Source organism: Argiope bruennichi, chromosome 10 (assembly GCF_947563725.1).
Source record: "Argiope bruennichi chromosome 10, qqArgBrue1.1, whole genome shotgun sequence".
NCBI lineage: Eukaryota > Metazoa > Arthropoda > Arachnida > Araneae > Araneidae > Argiope > Argiope bruennichi.
The window spans coordinates 84,180,168-84,200,223 of record NC_079160.1 but is presented as its reverse complement, the minus strand read 5'-3'; the positions used below and the strand labels follow the sequence as shown (position 1 = coordinate 84,200,223).

At 31.1% G+C, this 20,056-nt stretch overlaps 1 protein-coding gene across 3 annotated transcripts in view; it reads left to right on the top strand.

Moving 5' to 3' along the window:
* The window catches only part of LOC129987985 (gastric triacylglycerol lipase-like), a 123,743-nt gene extending 103,813 nt beyond the window's left edge, over positions 1–19,930 (top strand). For all 3 annotated transcript variants that reach the window (XM_056096044.1, XM_056096045.1, XM_056096043.1), the window contains exons 4-10: positions 355–469; positions 6,071–6,224; positions 6,938–7,030; positions 11,702–11,851; positions 14,182–14,253; positions 14,359–14,427; positions 19,045–19,930. In XM_056096044.1, the coding sequence (XP_055952019.1) occupies positions 355–469; positions 6,071–6,224; positions 6,938–7,030; positions 11,702–11,851; positions 14,182–14,253; positions 14,359–14,427; positions 19,045–19,287 (896 nt within the window). In that variant the 3' untranslated portion in view covers positions 19,288–19,930. The remainder of the gene's footprint in view (positions 1–354; positions 470–6,070; positions 6,225–6,937; positions 7,031–11,701; positions 11,852–14,181; positions 14,254–14,358; positions 14,428–19,044) is intronic.
* The last annotated feature ends 126 nt before the right edge of the window (positions 19,931–20,056 follow it).

The following is a 20,056-nucleotide window of genomic DNA, read 5'->3' as shown; positions in this document are numbered from 1 at the left end:
AAAAATTCTAAATTATGCCAAAGGATAATATTTCGTAATTATTGCTCGCCAATGCCATGCAAGGTGTTCTCAGAGATCACATCTTTATTAGAAATTATGCGCGAAAGTTTTGAGGAAACCATTCTCTTTGATTTATACTCTTACTTGAATACTTTTTAACTTAAATATTAATTTAGGTTTTTAAAAAAAATTACATAAAGAATTTGTGATTTTAAGATTCCTTTATAAAGAAAGACAAAAAAACAGATTCTTCTAGAAAATGTAATTTTTTTAAAACGAATAAAAATATATTTTTTTAAAATTCTAAACAATACTTTCCATTGCTAATTCCTGAACAACTAATTTTTTCCACAGGTTTCATTCTAGCGGATGCCGGTTACGACGTCTGGATGGGAAATACTAGAGGAAACACGTACTCGAGGCAGCATATTAAATATACTCCAGATATGAACGAATTCTGGGAAAACAGGTGGGGTTTTTTTCCTTCTAAGAATAACTGTTGAGTAAATAAATAAATATATATATATATAATATGTAACATTATTTTGATTGAAGCAGAAGACAGGTTTGAAGACATAGACGAGACGTTGTATTTTTAATTTCGTTTTAATATCCATTCAGGGAAAGCATCATTATTTACAAGAAGGCGCAGCGTGGCACAAAGGCAGAAGTATGAAAGAAGCGGAAAAGGGGCCGAAACAAATGATCACTAGTCTTATATAAAATAGGATTTCCGGCCATGGAATACATGTTTTGACCTCTGATAAGGGCAAAAGTATCACTTTAATTTGATAGGTAGTACTGATGGCGCATTATTTTTGAAAAGGGATTCATTAAACCGAAAGCGGAATTGGATCACGAAATAAGAGAATTTCTTACTTTGTGATAAATTAAGATAAAGCTTTGGAAATTAATTTGGATTAAATTAAGAGTTTAAAATATCATTACACACACACACACACACACACACACACACACACACACACACACACACACACACACACACACACACACACACACACACACACACACACACACACACACACACACACATATATATATATATATATTTGAAATGGAGCAGCCTATTTATCTTTAATTCATATCAGCAATCTTAAAACTGGGGGGGGGGTATGCACCCCTAGAACTACTCATATACTTCGACAGTATAGCAGTTTCTTTTGGCTTTTCTAATGAAAAATTCGAATTACTTGAACGTATTTTCCTATCTGTAATGTTATTTTCCTACGAGAAAGTATCATTGAAAAGAGAAAAAAATGCGGAATGGGTGCTTGGTTAATGACCTCCAACCTTGGCAGTATTTTTGGCGCCATTTGACGATTTCATTAAAATTTTGAAGTCGAGTTTTTTGCGATTACATTACTTACTTTTTGTATACTTCATAGAACATGAGAAAGTGAAAGATGCAAACTTAAAATCACTTTCCTATATTCCATCATCATGCTAAATGGTAGGATTCAAAGCATAAGTGCAATATGCCCCATAATTAATTTTTTTTTTACAAAAAATTGAGAAATATTTCGATATTGTACTTAAAATGTACTTAGTCTAAACCAAAAGGAGTGTTATCAGGTAAGCTTTGATAAATGGTTTGAATTCTTTATCTTTTTCTCTCAAATCCTCCTATCTGGTTCATCTATTTACCGTTCGGTTCGTCAAAACTATCTCACACCTTCATTCGATAGTCACATGTACTAGATTGATAAAATGAGATAAACAAAGATGAAGTTCCGAGATAAGTAAAAAAACAAATACGTATTGTATGCAAGTTTTGTTTTTCTTATGACAAGGACAGCTGTGAATCAGTCTAAAAAAGATATCATAATCAGTTCAGTGGGAAATACTATTAGTCATTATCTTCTCAGTCAGATTACCGGAAACTAGTCATACATTTTATTTACTTCGAACTTTATGTATTAATAACATCTCTTTCAAATATCTCTGTGTAAACATTCGCACGATAAATGTTCAATATATCTAGTAAAAATAATATGGGCGTTTGTTGGCGATTTCTGGCTAGACTTTTTGTTCTAGTGCGAACAAATTTAGTACAGATATATTTTGGAATATAAAAATATATACTTGATGAAAATTTTTCAAATTTTTAATTAATAAAAAATTATGCGAGATTTTGGCTGTTTTCCACAATAATTCTCGATAACATTATTGTGAAAATTTGATTTTTACACAGCTTTAAAATCCAAAGGTATTTCCTTATTAATAATATCAAATTCTTCGTCGGGTATTTTTTTTTTTTTTTTTTTTGGAATTTGACAATTTTTAAAAATTTTTTTGTATAATTTTTAACAGTATATTTCATTATTGAAATTAAATTTCAAATTACCGTTTTATCAAATATTGAATTGCGAGATTTTCCTCTAGATAAAATTGGATTCTGTTTATTATCTTATTTATAAGTTATAAAAAATGAAGTTACAATGCAACGAAAGGCAATGTGTTATTAAATGATAGATTTACCTGGCAGTTAGATTTTTAAAGTCAGCATAAATTCATAGGACTTGATTTCATTAAAAAAAGTCATTTACACAATAAATATGGCAATTATAAAAATAATACAGTTTTAATGTCACAATTTAATGCTTAAAAATAATTTATTAAGGGAACAATGAACATAAAATTATGCATAAAAGATTTAATGGAAATGAAATACAGCCAATATTTCGGCGAATGAGCTGGTAGCCATAGACGGCTATTCCGTTAATAAAACAGCAATTCAATTACTAAAATAACTTTTAATCAATGTTTGCTTTGACATATCTATTTTGCTTTGACCTTTAGGTCATGTGTTTTCATATCTATAGGTTAAAAATTAACAGAGGTATTCGGTATTTCAGTTCTTCAACTATTAAAAGTAAAATAAATAAATAAATCAAATTAAAGTTTCAAAGTAAATATGAAAATGAATTTGAATACGTTCAAACGTGGTTGGATGCAGTATTTAATTCTTATTTCGATTGATTTCCTTTTTCGGAACATTTTGATGAGAAATCGAAGTTGCCACAACATAATACCTGTAATTGAGGAAAAATTGAAAAATTATTTGGATTTTACTTGTGTATGTTTCTTATAAAGACGGTGATGCTTGTGCTTTTTTTAAAAACAAAGTTACAGATATAAACAAATTTACTCTAGGAGAATAATAAGTAAATATTTTCTTTACTAAGACAAAATTTTCTCAACATGGTGAAATATTTTCCTCCAATAAATGAATTTTTTATTTTGCAGAACATCCTGTAGAATATTTTTGTAGAATATCTTGTCATCTATCTTTTAGAACAAGAATTAGACAAATAATAAAAAACTGTAATGGTGTTTCTATCTGATTAGAAGCTGTATATTAGCTTGTAACTACAAATTTTGACAAAGGACTTTCATATCAAAAAAGAAATTCTATCTCTACCATTAATAAAGAAAATATAGCTGTGTGTTTGACAGAAGTCCAGACAGTTAGACCTAAAATTATCAAATTTGGCACATATATAATTTGAAGTGTGGCCATGAGTGTGTGTGAGACGTGAAGCAATTTTTTTGAAATTTTAATTAAAATTGTAATTAATAAAAGATTAAGCGAAATTTTAGTATCTGAAAACATTTCAGCTCAAAAGTGTTTTTTTTATATCATCTTCAAATTCAAAACATTATCTTTTCAATGATATCAATATTTGTCGTAGGTTTTTTTTTCTATTTTTAATTTTTTATTACTGTATTTTACATTCATATATTTCATTGCTGTGCTGAAACTCAATCGTTTTGTTGTCATTGCTAATATTCATTTTGTTTTTTCTTCCATTGTTGATGATCACTATATGAAGATTCTGCTGATTTTGCCACATTGAGTATACTTTTAATGAAATTCTTTCTATACTTTAAAATTTTTAAAATTTTGTTTTTCTGGCAATTACGGTTTAATTCCAAAATCAAGGAATTATTAAAAAATTTTTAAATGCGTGTATTTTTAAATATTGTTGTGCGATCCTGTAATATAATCGGAAGTATACAGATGCAGACTAAGAAAAATTCATTGCAAAATGAACAAAACGATATAAGACCTTTAAAATAGTTATGTTTCCTTAAAAATTTGAAATTTAAAAATGTTTTGCTGAAGAAGCTACTAAGACATAATTACTTGAAATATTTAACTGAAATTTTTAGCAACCATTAATCCTGACGAGCCAACTGATAGCCAAAGACGACCGATATTAAAAAAGATTATTTTTTTGTTATTTGATCATCTAATAAAAAGTGTTTTGCAGATTTTATTTCTATTATTTCCTCTTTAATATGCTTTCTACTTTTTTAATAATTGTTTAATTATATTTTTTTTCATTTTTAATATGTTTCAAAATTTTTTATTATAAATGTGATGAAATATTCAAAGTTTTTAATTTCGCTACCAGATGGTGCCACTCATATTGAATTAAAATTAATGGACTGACTGGTAATTATGTTAAGAAAGTATTAAAATATTAAATTGTCATTGGAAGCGTACATAGTACATAATCTAATACAGTAAAAAGCGAGAAAGGTTTTTTTCCAATATTTCATCTTTACAAATATGAAGCAAATTAAATAAAAGCGCGTCATTTTGAGAATCTGCACTTACTTTTAGAAATATTAATTATAAATAATAAAAGAACAAAGCTTATTCTCCACGTATATAGCGTCTAAATTTGTTGGTAAGTGCAAATGACGATATGTAGAGAATTAAAATGCTTACATCTCAAGTGAAATTTTATTCATTTTTACACAGATATTCATTTTTATAGAGATCCAATAACTAATTTCTTAACCGTTTGGGATTATTCTATATTTCCAGTTAGAAAAATGCTATAAATAATATAGAATATCAGGTTTTATATTGTTTCATTCAATAAATGTACTTTAAAAATTTACGAAATCGAAATTTTTATACAAACTTCAAGTTCTTTATCAGTCATATCTAGTAAAGTATGTTTGGCATATTAATGTTTTAAACAAAAGAAGTTCCATTTTTGTATGATTAAAATTGACAGAATTATGGAATCTTGAAAATCACAGTTTTAGATCATTTCACTGGCTCCCTTGAAAAGGTGTAGTCATTCACCGAACGGACAGAATTTCCTCCAAGTAACCATCGTTTGGTCTAACGAAATGATATTAAATGCTTCATAACTTAGTCACCTTTAATCACAAAAAGAAGAATACTTTTTTTTTCCTTATAAAATGTTAATGTGTCTCGAATATTTTATTAAATTTGCTTGACAGATAATTGATTATTAAAATTTAGACTTCATAATTGTTCAATAATGCATTTATTGAATCAAATTTACAAAGCATAATTTTTTCATATCATTTAAAATATTTTTTCATGTATGAAACCGTTTAGAAATTAGGTGCTGAGCCTCGATAAGATTGAACACCCTGAATATTCCTATACTTTTTTTTAGGTACAGAGACTTAATTAAAGTGGGCACCCTGAATATTTCTGCGCATCTTTCAAATACCGGGACTGAAAAAGAATAAACATCCTGAATATTTCTATACAAGTTTTAGGTATAGGGACTCGATTAGAATGGATACTCTGAATATTTCTATATTTTTTAGGTAATGGACCTTGATAGAAATATTCAGAGTGAGCACTTTGAATATTTCTATATAAATTTGGTCTATAAAAAGAATTCCACGTAATTGAATGATTTATGGATCAAACAAAGTGGGTTCATTTCTATGAACAGAATGCTTGTATTTAAAGTAAAATCTGTTCAAATATATTAGTTACTTTAAAATAAACTAAGGTCATGTTCAGACTATGGAATTGGTCAAAAAGATGCACTTTGAAGGTTTGACCTATTATGGGACTTGATTTTCCACATGCTATAATTTGTTTAAATAATTCCATTACTTCTCTTGCCTTTCTTTCAAAATTTACAGTTATAGGTTTATCAAGGATTTTGAGAACAGCAAAAGTTTCAATCTTTTTCATTGCTGAAAAAAAGTAAATCTTCGAATATCTTTTTAATTCCCTTCTCGTTTTTTAAATATTATTTAGCACTTTTTCGGAGATGGGTTACTACGATGTTCCAGCTATGATCGATTACGTCTTGAACATGACGGGTGAGAAGCAACTCTCTTACATCGGCCATTCCCAAGGAACTGCTGACTGTTTCGTGATGTTGTCGGAGAGACCAGAATACAATCAAAAGGTATCTGAACCACTCTTTTATTAATATTTTCACTGTATAGATATATTTGCTTTTCAATTCCCGGAAATTTCAATGAATTTTTGCAAATTAAGTCATTTATCTCTTAAATGTTTTGTTTTCTGTACTACCTCCCAAGTAAAACAGCAAATGCAATTAAAATTGTCTGAGTATTAATACTTATGAAAATTATGTAACATTTTGCATTGCCTCTTGGATAAATAGGAGTATCTTGTCTACAGTTTGGGAACATTGGTGTAAACAATACTTTTTACGATTTAGTGCTGTATGTATGTAGTTTAAAGCGGATTTCCTGTAAATAAAGATTAAAAAACTACGGTCAGTCTCTAAAAATCAAACGCGTGCTTGAATGCAAAAATAGCCAATATTTGAATCCGGGAGGGATTGATTAAACTATTCGTTAGATTTAATATTCCAACACAACACCAATTACAGAGACGTTTCAGCTGGAATTGAATTAGACTATGCTAGAAGCGAATGAACTGATCATAAAATAATACAGAAGCCATAACAATGATTGATGCTTAGCATGATCTTTAAGGTAAATATGCCTAAAAGAAGAGAAGTTGAAGGAAAATCATATTTGGTTTCTAAAATTTTATTTATTCTTTCTTCTTTCCAAAATTTCTTTTTTTTTCTAACTTTTTAGCCTTTGTTTAATACTTTTCATGACACGCCATCTTCTTTCATTCCAGATAAAAATCTTCATTGCCCTGGCACCTATCTCCAGTGTAGGTTACATGAAAAATCCTATACGCTTCATCGCTGGCTCCACAGAAAAATTTGAGGTTAGCCATTTTGTAAATTTCACATGAATTCGAATATTATAAGTATTATATTGCACATTATGAATACATAGTATATAATGAAGTCTCCTGAAAGCTCTGTATGTTTGAAAGGGAAAAACTCGAGAAATACTTAACTGATATTGGAGATATTTGTACCATTTTGTAGAACATTTATTGGAAAAGGTTTTAGTATATTGAAGTCATATCAAAATTAAAAAAGGAGTTTTATAATTGCGATTTTAATTGTTTTCCTATTAAGCTTCGCTCTTGTGTAAAATAGTAGTGTCTGTGCGTTGCACTTATCCGCGCATGTGCGAAAACCTCAAACTGCGTATGCGTAAAAGCAAGAGCTATAGTATGTATGTGCGATACATTTCTTTGTTTACGTCTGATTTTAAACAGTAATTAAAAACACATTATAACCACAAAAAAAAAGGAAATCCAGCCTTGGCTGGAGCATATTAAATACCAAAACGCGTTTGTTGCGTGATAATGAAAATGTAAAGGAAAGAAACGTTCTCTAACGAAAATCAGAAAAAGAATGTCCACACTTAGGGAAGGAGATTTTTCTGTTGAGCGAAATAATCGTCTCTATTTAAATTGCATTGTAATTGAATTACAGAGACAGAATGAATCTCATGAAGAACAAAGTGATTGCCTAGCCAATACAATCTACAAAGAAATATTAAGAAACAAGCTGAATTTTATTTTCACATCAGATTATACAGAGTAGATAAACAAGTAAAAAACAGTAGGTTGTTGCTGTTTCTAATGGCATTGGTCCTAGACAAATCCATTGGCTCTAAGAAGTCATTAAGCCAAGGGAATGTCTCTTGCTTTTACAGTAGCTTCAACTAGGGCCAAGAAAACGACTTAGCTGCACACACGTCACGACCCTTTTTCCGGGCCCCAGACTTCATTCACTCAACCACAGATCGTAATTTAGACCTGAATCAGAGAACGATGACCCCTTATCCAGTATTATTCTCGCCATGGAGGACTTTCTGACCACGACAAATTTATACGCGTGTCAGCCACCACACACACGGAGAGTCTTCGGCCGGCTTGATTCGAACTCGCACCCCAAGAGACGCGAATCCAACGCCCTACCAATCAGGCTATCCCGGCCTTAAACCGTGGATACAATGACTTATTTATATATTTTTAAATTTTAAAACGGCTTTCCTATTTATATTTTTAGTGAATTGTTTGTCTATGAACATATCATATTTTTATCTTTTTAACAATCTAAATATTTCTGAACGTGTGCTATAGAAAATTATGTTGTAGTTACTTTTGATGATTTCTAAATATATTTTTATGTTTGTTTGATGTTGCATGACATGCCCATGTTATATCCTGTGGAGGCTAGACTTAAGTTTAAAGCCAATTTTCCCTCTTGGATGTTATGCCACAGGTAACGCTGTGCGGATACTGCTAGTTATTTATAATATCATTATTAATATAATGATGTTGTTATAAATAATATCATTATTATTTTGCACAAACAGATGGAAGCGTCTTGCTATCTTTTATTATCATTACAATTCTTTAAGATTCTTACATTATTAGGATCTAAATTTTTGTGATATTCATGTAATGGTGTACTTAAAAATGGAATAAATAATTTTATTAATAATGCGTATACATCATTTTACCAAATTCACTTTAATTGAATTTATGCCTACTGGGAAATATTTACGAATCTGTCAATAAATCTAACTCCAGTTACCTCCGACTAATTGGAAAAATTTATTTTGAAATAAAAATACCGCATGTCCATGAATTTAGAATGCTATTTAATGGCAGTTGATATGAATTAAACAGAAAATGGATGAAAAAATTATTATTAGTATAAAATTTAACTCAAATAATATAAAATGTAAGAAAACCCTGGTCTTCAAAAAAGATGGTGTAACGTTTGCAATAGCCAATAAAATAAGGGAAATGCTCTCTGGAGATGAGAAATATATATCTGATCTCAAAATTGGGAGAGGCTTGGATTCATCATAAGCAACAGATAAGTTCACTCCCTTTCTGCGCGCCTTCTGACCTCGGCAGAGAGGTGCCTTGAGTAAAACATACCTGATAAGTCCTGCATACATACATAAAATACTCATGGAACCGTCTACAAAAAGTTTACTTCAAAGAGCCAGCCGATAAATTAGAGAAATTTTTAAAATGAGTCTGCTACAATATTAGTCATTTTGTGACGTTGTAATTCAGGAAGCGTCTTGTTAGATTTTCCTCTTTTTGAAATACTTAGGATTGTAGAAATGGAACAATCTTTGTATGAATTTATGTAGTTTGGCATCAGTTCTGACAAATTTTTTTAGTAAGTCAGAAACTTAGAAGCTTCAGTTCTTTATCTCAGACAAAATGATGTGTTTTGATTTGTTACTTAATTATTAATGAACCAAATTAATTAATTAATCAAATTAAATTTATCTAATAAGCTAAATGAATCCCGTTTCTTATTCTAATTTCAAGCCTAAAAATATTTTAACATAATATGACTTACAGAACTTATAATTACTGCCGCATCAGGGTGATGCTTCGCGATCTGCGATGCAATAATTTCCCATCTCTCAGCATCTATCTTGTTTCTCTGTTGCAGCTATTACTTCTTCCTTACATGTCCCTATCTCCTCCGTGGGATTTTACTGCGACACAGAATGTAGCTAAATAGGTTCTGGAATAGTTTTGGCTAGGGCCTTCCATCAGTTCATTGATGTCGTTGTTTCTTATGGCACTTGTCATAGAGCGATTTTAAGCCGAGAAGACCGAGAAATGCTTTCAGTAGTGCCATCTAGGGTCAAGAATACGACTTAGCTACTCAGGCGTCATAACCTTTTTTACGGGGTGTACTTCATTTGTTTATTCATTCACTCAACCACAAATCGTAATTTAGACCTGAATCAGAGAACAATCACCTCTGATCCAGGATGTCCTAACCAAACCCTTATTTTGTTCTTAAAAAAATTCATTAGTTCATAGTTAATCCATATAGTTCATTCCATGTTTGGTAATTTAATTTACTTGAAATCAGATTTGGACTCGTTCCTCGGCTACTGGCGTTTACATCTCTTATGGATAATAAACGTGAATATGTGTGTGCTGGCATTATCCTAACCTTACCATCTGACCTGGAGTTATAAAATTTGGACACATATACGAACTTTGGAGAGTAGGAGCATGACTTTGGAACTATTGTTTTTAAACTTATAAAAATTGAAATGAATTAAAAATCAAGCGAGATTTTGGCGTCTTTTCACGATAATTTCTGATAATACAGAGTGGTTATAGTTAAAGTTCCACTTTGAAATGATCATAAAAGGAAAACTACTGAACCAAATGTTATCAAACTTGTAATGAAGGTCATGATAATTTCTTTTCCGCCCCTTCTTTCTTTTCATTGTTGCCATTAATATTTCATTCTGTTTTTGTTTTTTTCCCTCATTACTAATTGCCCGTATATGAAAATATGTCTGGGTTTTTCTTATTGAACAGTGTTTGTTAAATAAGAAAAACTCAGGCAAGAAAAAATAAGTCCAATTTTATTAAAAGCATGCAGTTTTTAATAAAAAAATTTTAAAAACCATTACAATTACAGAATATTTACTTGAAAGTCAGCAATGAAAAAATTCTTTTAAATTATATTTTAAAATATTTTTAATATTATTGCTCTTTTAACTTTACTTTTTGATTTTTTATTGTAGTGCTCTGATGGTTTATTATTGAATCAGAAACATTTCTGTTGAATACTCTTTTGATATATTACGTAAGTGTATTCTGTTGGACATAAATGAAATATATTCTGTACGTGTTATAGATTATATTCATGAAACATATTCTGTAGTACAAAAGAATCATCGATATTGAATGATTGATTCTATTTTCCGTCCATAAATATTTTATGAGCATTTTTCGATTCAGAAAGCTCGTTAACGAGCTAATTAAAATTTAATCACTTTTCGTTTCAAATGAAATTCAAATTTTAGATTTTAGGTAAAAGGACAAAATATTAGAGACGAATGTAACCCAACGAACATAACTGTATTAGATTTTAAAATCATGTTAGTTACATGATTATTAAAATTTAGGATTTATAAATACTTTTTTAGGAAACCCATTAAGGCTAAATTACATTCAAAAGATTCATTTGATACTCTAATTGAGGATTAGGCCAAGGAGGCTTGGTGGTAAAATATCATCTTCGAGAGGTTCGGGACCAGAAGAATCGTTGTGTAAATGGGTCTAGTGCGCGTTAAATCCGTAGGGGACAAATGCCTTCACGCTGGAGTGGTGTGGAAGTTTGGAGAGGGAGGTGCCAGCTCAAGTGACGTCCACGTCATCTGATTGCGTTTCAAAATTGCAAAGTCCACCCCAGAATAGTCCTAGTGTTGCTTTAAAATCGAACGTTAATGTAACTGAATTAAATTATACCTAAGCAATAATCCTGTCAAACCATCTGTTCGCCAAAGGTAGCTAGAATAAAAACTTTAAAGTACCTTTAAAAAAAATTAAGACCTCTCTACTTTTGCTTGCAAATTTGTATAATCTCTCTCTTTTTGTATTACCAAGTTAACACATTTCTGGAACACTCAGTAGTGTAGTTACATTACATTATCCTGTAATACTTTCTCAAATTAATATTGGTATCTTTTCCAGTTCTTTTTCAAGCTTTTCAAATGGAAAGAGTTTCTTTCAAACGGAGCTTTAACAAAAATCTTCAGCGAGCTGGTGTGCAATCAGAAGGAACCGGTGGTTTGCAAACTGTTTATGACTTTAGCGTTTGGAGAATCGAGTGAGCTTAACTCGGTGAGTAGCAAGTTTTGAGCAGCGAACAATAACGCTGCCCTGTTTCAAAGATTTTCTCACTCAAAAGTAAAATATAAAATCACAAAACTTTCTCCATGATTTTAAAGCTTATGATAATATGGTTAGATTTTATCTCACGAGGAATAAATGATATGGTTAGAGGTAGTTATCAAAATAATGGAAACACCTGTGAATAAAAGTGACATTTCAGAATGCGCGTCGTAAGCATAAAAACATTATCTTGAATTACGCCGTTTAAATAAACAGATTTATTAGAATTAAGCAACTCGCAACAGTACCAGACTGAGAACTTAATCCTCACTGATGGGGCTCATCTTTTATACACACGAAGAATGTTCGAAAACAACCCAATTTGAATATTTCCGAAAGGTCTAGAACCTTTCAGATCTTAAATAAATAATAGATAACATTTTAACTAAAAGAATTCCCGTCTTTGTTTAAAACTCCGTGGCTGGGATTTGAAGCACGGACCAATCATTCAGAAGTGAGTTGCTAGGCCGATTGACCCACGGCGCCAGTTGATTATTTTGATTTATGTGGCAATATAATCCTAGTTACCAATTTTAATATAAAAAGCATATCTCATGATAGCATGAGGTAAATTTAGTGAAGTTGTATATGTCTTTATCAAAAGAATAAAATATCAAACCTTACAAACTTTTAAATAGACAATCTTGTATATGAACCAGACTAGCTGGAGCAACTGTCACCGAAATATTCCACTTTTAGGTGCTTTTTCAACAATGACAACCAATGTGACCAAACAAAGTTCAGTTAGAGTCTAGATTCTCCAGTGTCAATAACTACAGTTAGAAGGCATCTTTATTAACAGAGTATTTACGGCAGAACAGCAATTTCCAAACCACTTGTCTCAAATATTAATACCAAACATCATCTACAGCGGTGACATAACCACAAAACCTGGCCGATTGATAAATGGAGGACAGTTATATGTTCAGAAGTATCTTTCACACTTTTTCTAAGAGCAAAACAGGTGCACGTTTGGAGGACACCTACACAAGTGTATGATCATGGTTGCTTCTTTCAAACTGCCAGAATATGGAAGTGGATCTGTCATGGTATGAGAAATCATGTCATGACTTTCTGCTGGTCCAATCGAGAAAGGAACAATCACTTGGGGGGGGGGGGGGTAGAGAAGTTCTAGCTGACTAAGTCGATCCTATTATGAAAACTTTGTTTCTTGCTGGAGAGTGAATTTTCCAGGATAGCAGCGTTCTTATTCATGGCGAGGGATTTACCCTATCGCGGTTTGATGAACACATGAAGATGAAATGAAATATTCTGGCCCTCACAGACCCAATATAATCGGGCCATTATGGTCTATGTTAGAGCGTTTAGTCCGGAATCAATATCTTCCATCAGCATGACTTCCAGAATGTTCACAATGTCTTCATGAAGAATGGTAAAATGTTTCTCTAAACATATTATATTCCTCTAAACCATTCAATGCGTGTATGATTCGATTCCCAGGTTTCTTCAAGCTGTATTTTATGCCAAAAAGGGCCCTACGTCTTACTAATTAAAATTTTTTTTATTCACTTGTGGTTTTTCATTATTTTGTTAACCACCTGTATTTTTATCATACTTTGAAGTGTTTCACATAAGAAAAAAATTGGATGAAATTCGATACACATATTTAGTATTTATAGTATAGACACATATCAAATTTTGAACCAAATCGAAATAAAGGTTGTCCGTCTATTGAATTATACCTTTAGAAACATGTGAATATGATAAATCAAAAGCACAGTGATTTAAATCGATCAAATTTGGAATCAGATTTTGTGATTACAAGTCAAATTTTTATTTCAAGCGATTGTGAAAAAACGCGCCAAAAACACAGATTCAATCGTCGGATACTATTTACCACGTGCTAGGGCTTAATCGCCAAGGCTCACACAATACGTTCAGTAAAAATACTAAGTTCATACCATAGGTTAATATTTCGGAATTATTGTACTTCCTTGTCATGCAAGGCGTTCTCTAAGATAACATATTTATTAAAGTATACTAGAAAATTTTGGTGAGGCCACTTCCATTGGTTTTTAAAATTTTCACGCGTTTTATATGAATCTCATCAGTTTTAAAACAGATAAACTGAAGAAAAAAATCATGGAAACCTTGAATCATTCTGATCTGCGATGTGAAGAGAGTTTTTCGAATCATTTTTCATGTTTCTACAGCTAGGTTAATTGAACGTAAAATTTTAGCGGCAATTCTTACATCACCAATATTTATAGATATTGTTGCTCATGGTTACATTTGAAGCTAATTTTCTTTCATTTCAGACTAGAATTCATGTATATGCAGCCCATACTCCTGCTGGTACGTCACTAAAAAGCATCATCCATTACGCTCAGGTAGCACCTTTTTCTTCTTTTTATGTCTTATTCATTTAAATTTTCGATTTTGATTGCAGTTATTATATATTTATGTTATATTTTATGTTTTTTTTTCTCTTTTAGCTGTACCTGTCTGGAAAATTCGCGAAATATGACTATGGCAAAAAAGGGAATTTAGCCCACTATGGCCAGGTACGTTGTTCAATTTTTATTTCGTAACTAAAGTACTGAAACCATACATTTTTGGAGAACAAATTTTAAGACTCGAATATGAAATATTATTAATATCGCACAATTAAAAATGAAAATGGGAAGATTGAAGCATATTCCCATTTGATAACAATGCGAAATTCGTATTACATGTAACCATAATAGATTTCATAATTTCAGATGAAGTATAATTTGAAAAATATTATCTTCTTGTGATGGCAATGTTGAGACTGATTAATTTTTTTTTTCACTCTTAGGGTTATTAGAAAATAACAAAGATGGTTGTCATATTTGGTGACTTATTGCCAACAAAAAGTTACAATTTGCCGCGAAAGTCAGCCATGTTTCTGATTCTTCTGTATAGTAATTTGATTGTCACGTGGTTGTTTCAAACCGGTTTAAACTGGTTAATGACTTAAATTAATTTAGACAAACAATGATTTAAAAATAATAACATTCATGAAATTTGGGACAGTAGATTTCGCAATAGATAGTTAAGAATTGTTGTTGTTTCTCATGGCACTTACCACGGACAAGCCCGCTGTTCAAAGACAGCCGATTTAAAACTAAGGGGGAGCGCCTCTTGTTTTTATCGTAGAGCCAACTTGGGCCAAGAGTACGACTTGACTGCTCACGCATCACTCATTCGCCTGCAGAACCCCTTTTTACAGGAGGGCACATTCACACATCTCACAGATAGAACTGAAAGAACAACCACACCTAAACCGGGACTCGAACGCGGGACGCCCAGATCACGGGGAAGATGCGCTACCCCTATGCCAGGACTCCGTCGATAGTTAAGAATATTTTACTGATACGATTCCTTAGAACCAAAAGATTTTATAAAACTTAGACTTTTTTTTCTATTAGCTAAATATTCCTATATGCACAAGCACACTCACCATACACGATTTTTCAATCCCGCCAGGAATATATTTCCAAAGAAAATTACTGCTGTTGTTATTAATAATTATAACACTAAAACAAATACTGACATGCATACAGGTAAAATATACTGACTTTCACTGCGATTGCTATTTTAACTTTCAAGCTTCAGCGGATACACAAAACTCCATTATTTGTTCCCTCTACTATTGATTCGTAGAAAATGCAAATGAGTTCCTGAAATTTGCTGAGAGTAATTAAGTGTTCAGAATTGAAAAATCGAAGTTCCTAAATAGATTTCGAAAGCTCTAACTTAATTGAAATAATCAGTTAGAAGGATTCAAGCTGAAAGTTCCCTTTTTTTAGAAGTTCAAATTAAACACACTTCAGTCTTTATTTAATCAAGCTGGAAATTCGCAGGATTCAATAAGACGAATCTCTAGAATAAAACCAGCCATTCCGCTTCTGTTTGCAGTTTTGGAAGCAAGGGGATTGTTTTAATCAACATTTTCCTTCAAATAAAGAAATATACTTCTTGAAAGGCATTTTCCAATCGATACTTGTAAACAAACAGAGGAAGCAAGAATTTAAAAAATTATTTTGGTATTTGAGTTCATTGTTTCCATTTATGGATGTCATCAGCATTTGAAGCTATGATACAAACTGCTCTTAATTATAAATTTAAAAAAAATTCACATTCATGATTTTTTACCTACTTTAGACCCTTACATCTTTATAATTTCAGTTTTATGAAAAATATTCATCATTTTAATATACTGTTACGAACCTGTGATGCTACTTCCCAGCATAGTTGGTTCCATAGGAGGTCCCAGAGCTTGGCGACAAACTTAGCGACCATTTGGCGACTTTGGCGCCAAAATAGGTTATACCCGAAACATCGAGAATTTTCCCGATCCGTCCAGTAGCAACCGAGTTACGCCTCGAACGTTCCTAAATGGTTGAGAGGCTTCTAGCCCCGCCTCCTAAGACCTATAAAAGGAGCTGCAGCTGACAGAGAAGGATGGTGAATTGAGTTGCGAACCAGTGGAGTCGAAGAGTAGTCGGAAGCGAAAGAGTAGTCGTCGTGGTGAATCAGATCGGAGTCGTAGTGGTGAACCAGTGGAGTGCGAGAATAGTCGGAAGCGACGGTGAAGAACTGGTCTCCCAGGGATAAGCGGAGCAGCGACGGAGTCAAGCTAGTACTGAACTAAGCTGTGCGCTACTGTCTGCAGTAGAGAGTCTTGTATGCTGCACGTCTCGGCTGGAGATAATTGTCTTCTGTGCTGTATGTAGCTGTCGTCCTTATGCTGTCCTGTGTGTCTTCGTGTAAATAAACGTCATTGTTTTATTTTCTACTGCCGCCTGCTGATTGAGCGTTCTTCACACCATAAAACTTCCACTATCCACTATCCAGCGGAAATTTCGTAACAATACTTTTTCTTTTAATGTTTTATCATCTGATCATAGTATGATTAAGTGTAGAAAATTTTGTTTGAATTGACACCTAGACGTCTTTGGCGACCAATTGTTATGCCGGAAATATTAATTGGTTTAATTTTTCATTAATTTTTTTTGCATAATTTTATAATAAGGAGGCCTTTAAGAGCAAATATATCCCAAATGAGAATTGACGTTAGATCCATCAATATTACATACTCTTTCTGTTTATTGTGTAAATGAATCTTCTTCATGGAGTTATATTCCAGGACATCATAATAATATTTAAAATGTAACAGCCAAAGTAATCATTTTATCCTCAAATTGTATATAAATGATGGACGCATACAAAAAAAAATATTGACTGAAAATTCAGGAAACACATAGTATAATAAATAGATCGGTGTAAGGTTTAAAAACTAGTGTGAATTATACGACCACCAAAATTTGATGTTTAGAAATATTTTGCCGAGGAAGTATTTAAGAGTTTGCTGCACAAAATATTTAACTAAAAATTTTAATAATTATTAAACCCGACGTAACAACTGATCGCATAAACGGTTTGTTAGATGGTTTAAAATGAAGTAATGAGATAACTAATCAGTTTTATGCCAATAGAAATGTAAAGAGATTATGGAAAATATATTTTTAAACATTTCTTTATTTCATTTGATTTTACGTTTTGAATCATTGAAGCTTCTCAAATTTAATAACATTGAAACATATATTTTTATTGGAGCGTTAACCCCTTCAGACCTTGTGTTTGGTATACCGAACATCAACTCTGAACAGCTGCTATTTATTTAATAATTGATGGAATTGAATGCTATTTTTTATCAGATTCCCTGTTTTCATATTATTATTAACTTTGTAAGAATTTCTTGTTGCGAAGCTAGCAATTGATTAATTTATTTACTTTCTGGAATCGTATATTCTGTACGCAAAAATGAGTTCTAGTTTTTAAGTTATTATTAGACTTTAATCTTTTATTTGCCATTTCAAATACTTGTATTATGATTTATTACTGTTTAGTGAAGATATAATGAATGTTCATTATATATTCACTAATAAATATAATGAATACACATAAAATTCAGTAGATTCATTATATAATGAATTTTATGGGTATTTCCTCTTTTTTACTAAAAATATTTAAATCAAAATACCGGAAATTTCGACTCAGTGCATGTTTCGAGCAGTTGTAATGACGCTAAGCCTGTAACCTGAATTTATTCTTTTATTATATTATAATCTTTTTTTTGAACTTAATATGATACATTTTGTTCATGTAAAAGGGCATCATAATATTGATTTAACGATTTAATATTTTTTAAGAATGTCTCTGCATCTTAGATTTTTCAAAATTGCATAATAAATTTTACATTCTGAAATTCTGAATTTTATATTTTTACATTATGAAAATATGACATTCCTGATTTTAATAATGAGGAAAGTTTAGCCAAAAGATCTGAAGCTCTAAGAGTGCTTCCATCTAGAAAGATTGAAAAATTATTTTATTTCAAGAAATTTCATGAAATATTTTACTATGTACTCATACTCTCTTTGCAGTGATTATTAAATCACTTTTTCTGGCATTTAAATAAATTTTTCACGTTGTATGATTGTTTTTATCGATTTTTTAAAGTTTATTGAATAGCTATTTACAATATGCAATAAACTGACGAAAAAAATTCTGAGAGTTACAAGTTATATATTTTACTACTACAAATTAGAAAAAAAAATGAATGTAAATTTTTATTTCTATTATTTTTTATAAAAAATAATAAAATTAAAAGTAAGCAATATTAATGAAACAAATAGAGGTAGTCAAAATTTATGTTTTCCAATCTTATGTACAGCACAAAAATATAAAGTGTTAATAAGTTCTAGTTTTTAGAACTTTCTGTGGTCAATTTTCAAAATTATTTTATTTTTAAGAAAATAATTTCATCAAAATTCATAATGTGATATATTAATATATTAAATTGAAACCAACACCTTAAAATATAAAATTTTGTTAAATGCAAAATATTTGACAAAATGGCAAATTTTTATGCTCTCGTAATATTACACCTTTTACAGCTGTTGTGTCGGAATGTCTGATATAATGGTGCAATATTTTTAATTTTTCATCCACAGACTTCAAATTTTGTTTATAAGATACTCTATTCAGTCGCACGTTGCATACCAAATAAAAAAAATAATAAATTTTGCTTAAATATTTCATAATTCCGACTGAAGGTAGAAATGGATACTAATTGAAAAATTTTCTTTCAGGAAACCCCTCCCGAATTTGATTTGTCCCGAATAACTGCTCCAGTTGCCATAAGTTGGGCATCTCACGACAATTTGGCCGATCCTACAGACGTCAAACTTTTACTAAAGAAGCTGAAATCTTCTGTTGATGTGTATGAAGTGCCTTACAAACCGTTCAGTCATATTGACTTCACGCTAGCTATACATGCAAAACATCTGTTGTACGACAAAGTGTTGGAATGGTTAAAGAGATTTTCATCCTGAAAGGGAAAAAAATAGTGATCTTGTTGGCAAGAACTAGCTTTCGGATGAAATATAAAGATATGGTACAGATTTAACTTACTTTTAGTGGCATAGTTAACTTACTGTAAGTGACACAGGTTTAATTTACTGTTAAGTGGCGCAGACTTTATTGTATGTAGAACAGAATTAACTTACTTTAAGTGGTACAACCGTAAGTGGCACAGATTTCACTTACTGTAAATAGCACAGATTTCTCTTATTGTAAATGACACAGATTTAACTTACTGTAAGTGGCACAGATTTAGCTTACAGTAAGTAGCACAGATTTAACTTACTGTAAGTGGCACAGATTTAACTTACTATAAGTGGCGCAGATTTAACTTACTGTAAGTGGCACAGATTTAACTTACTATAAGTGGCACAGATTTAACTTATTGAAAGTGGTACTTGGAAGGTATCTGCTGAACGTAGCATAAATACAGTACAGTAGCTTGCATTGATATATAAATATGTAATTACAAATACATCATTTACACGCTATCCAATGTAAAATATGATTGGCTGGAGGTTATATAATTTAGTAATAGATAGTTTGTTGCTAAAATGTACAAATTCTTAAGAACACCAATATCTAGATAAATTCTTTTTATATATATTTCTTTCAAACGGCATATATTCTTAGAAATTTTAACTTGAACTTAAATAAAAATGAAATGGTAAAATTTTACAAAATCAATAGGATTCAGTTTTTTAAATATTTCTTTATAAATATATTTTCTTCAAACGGCAT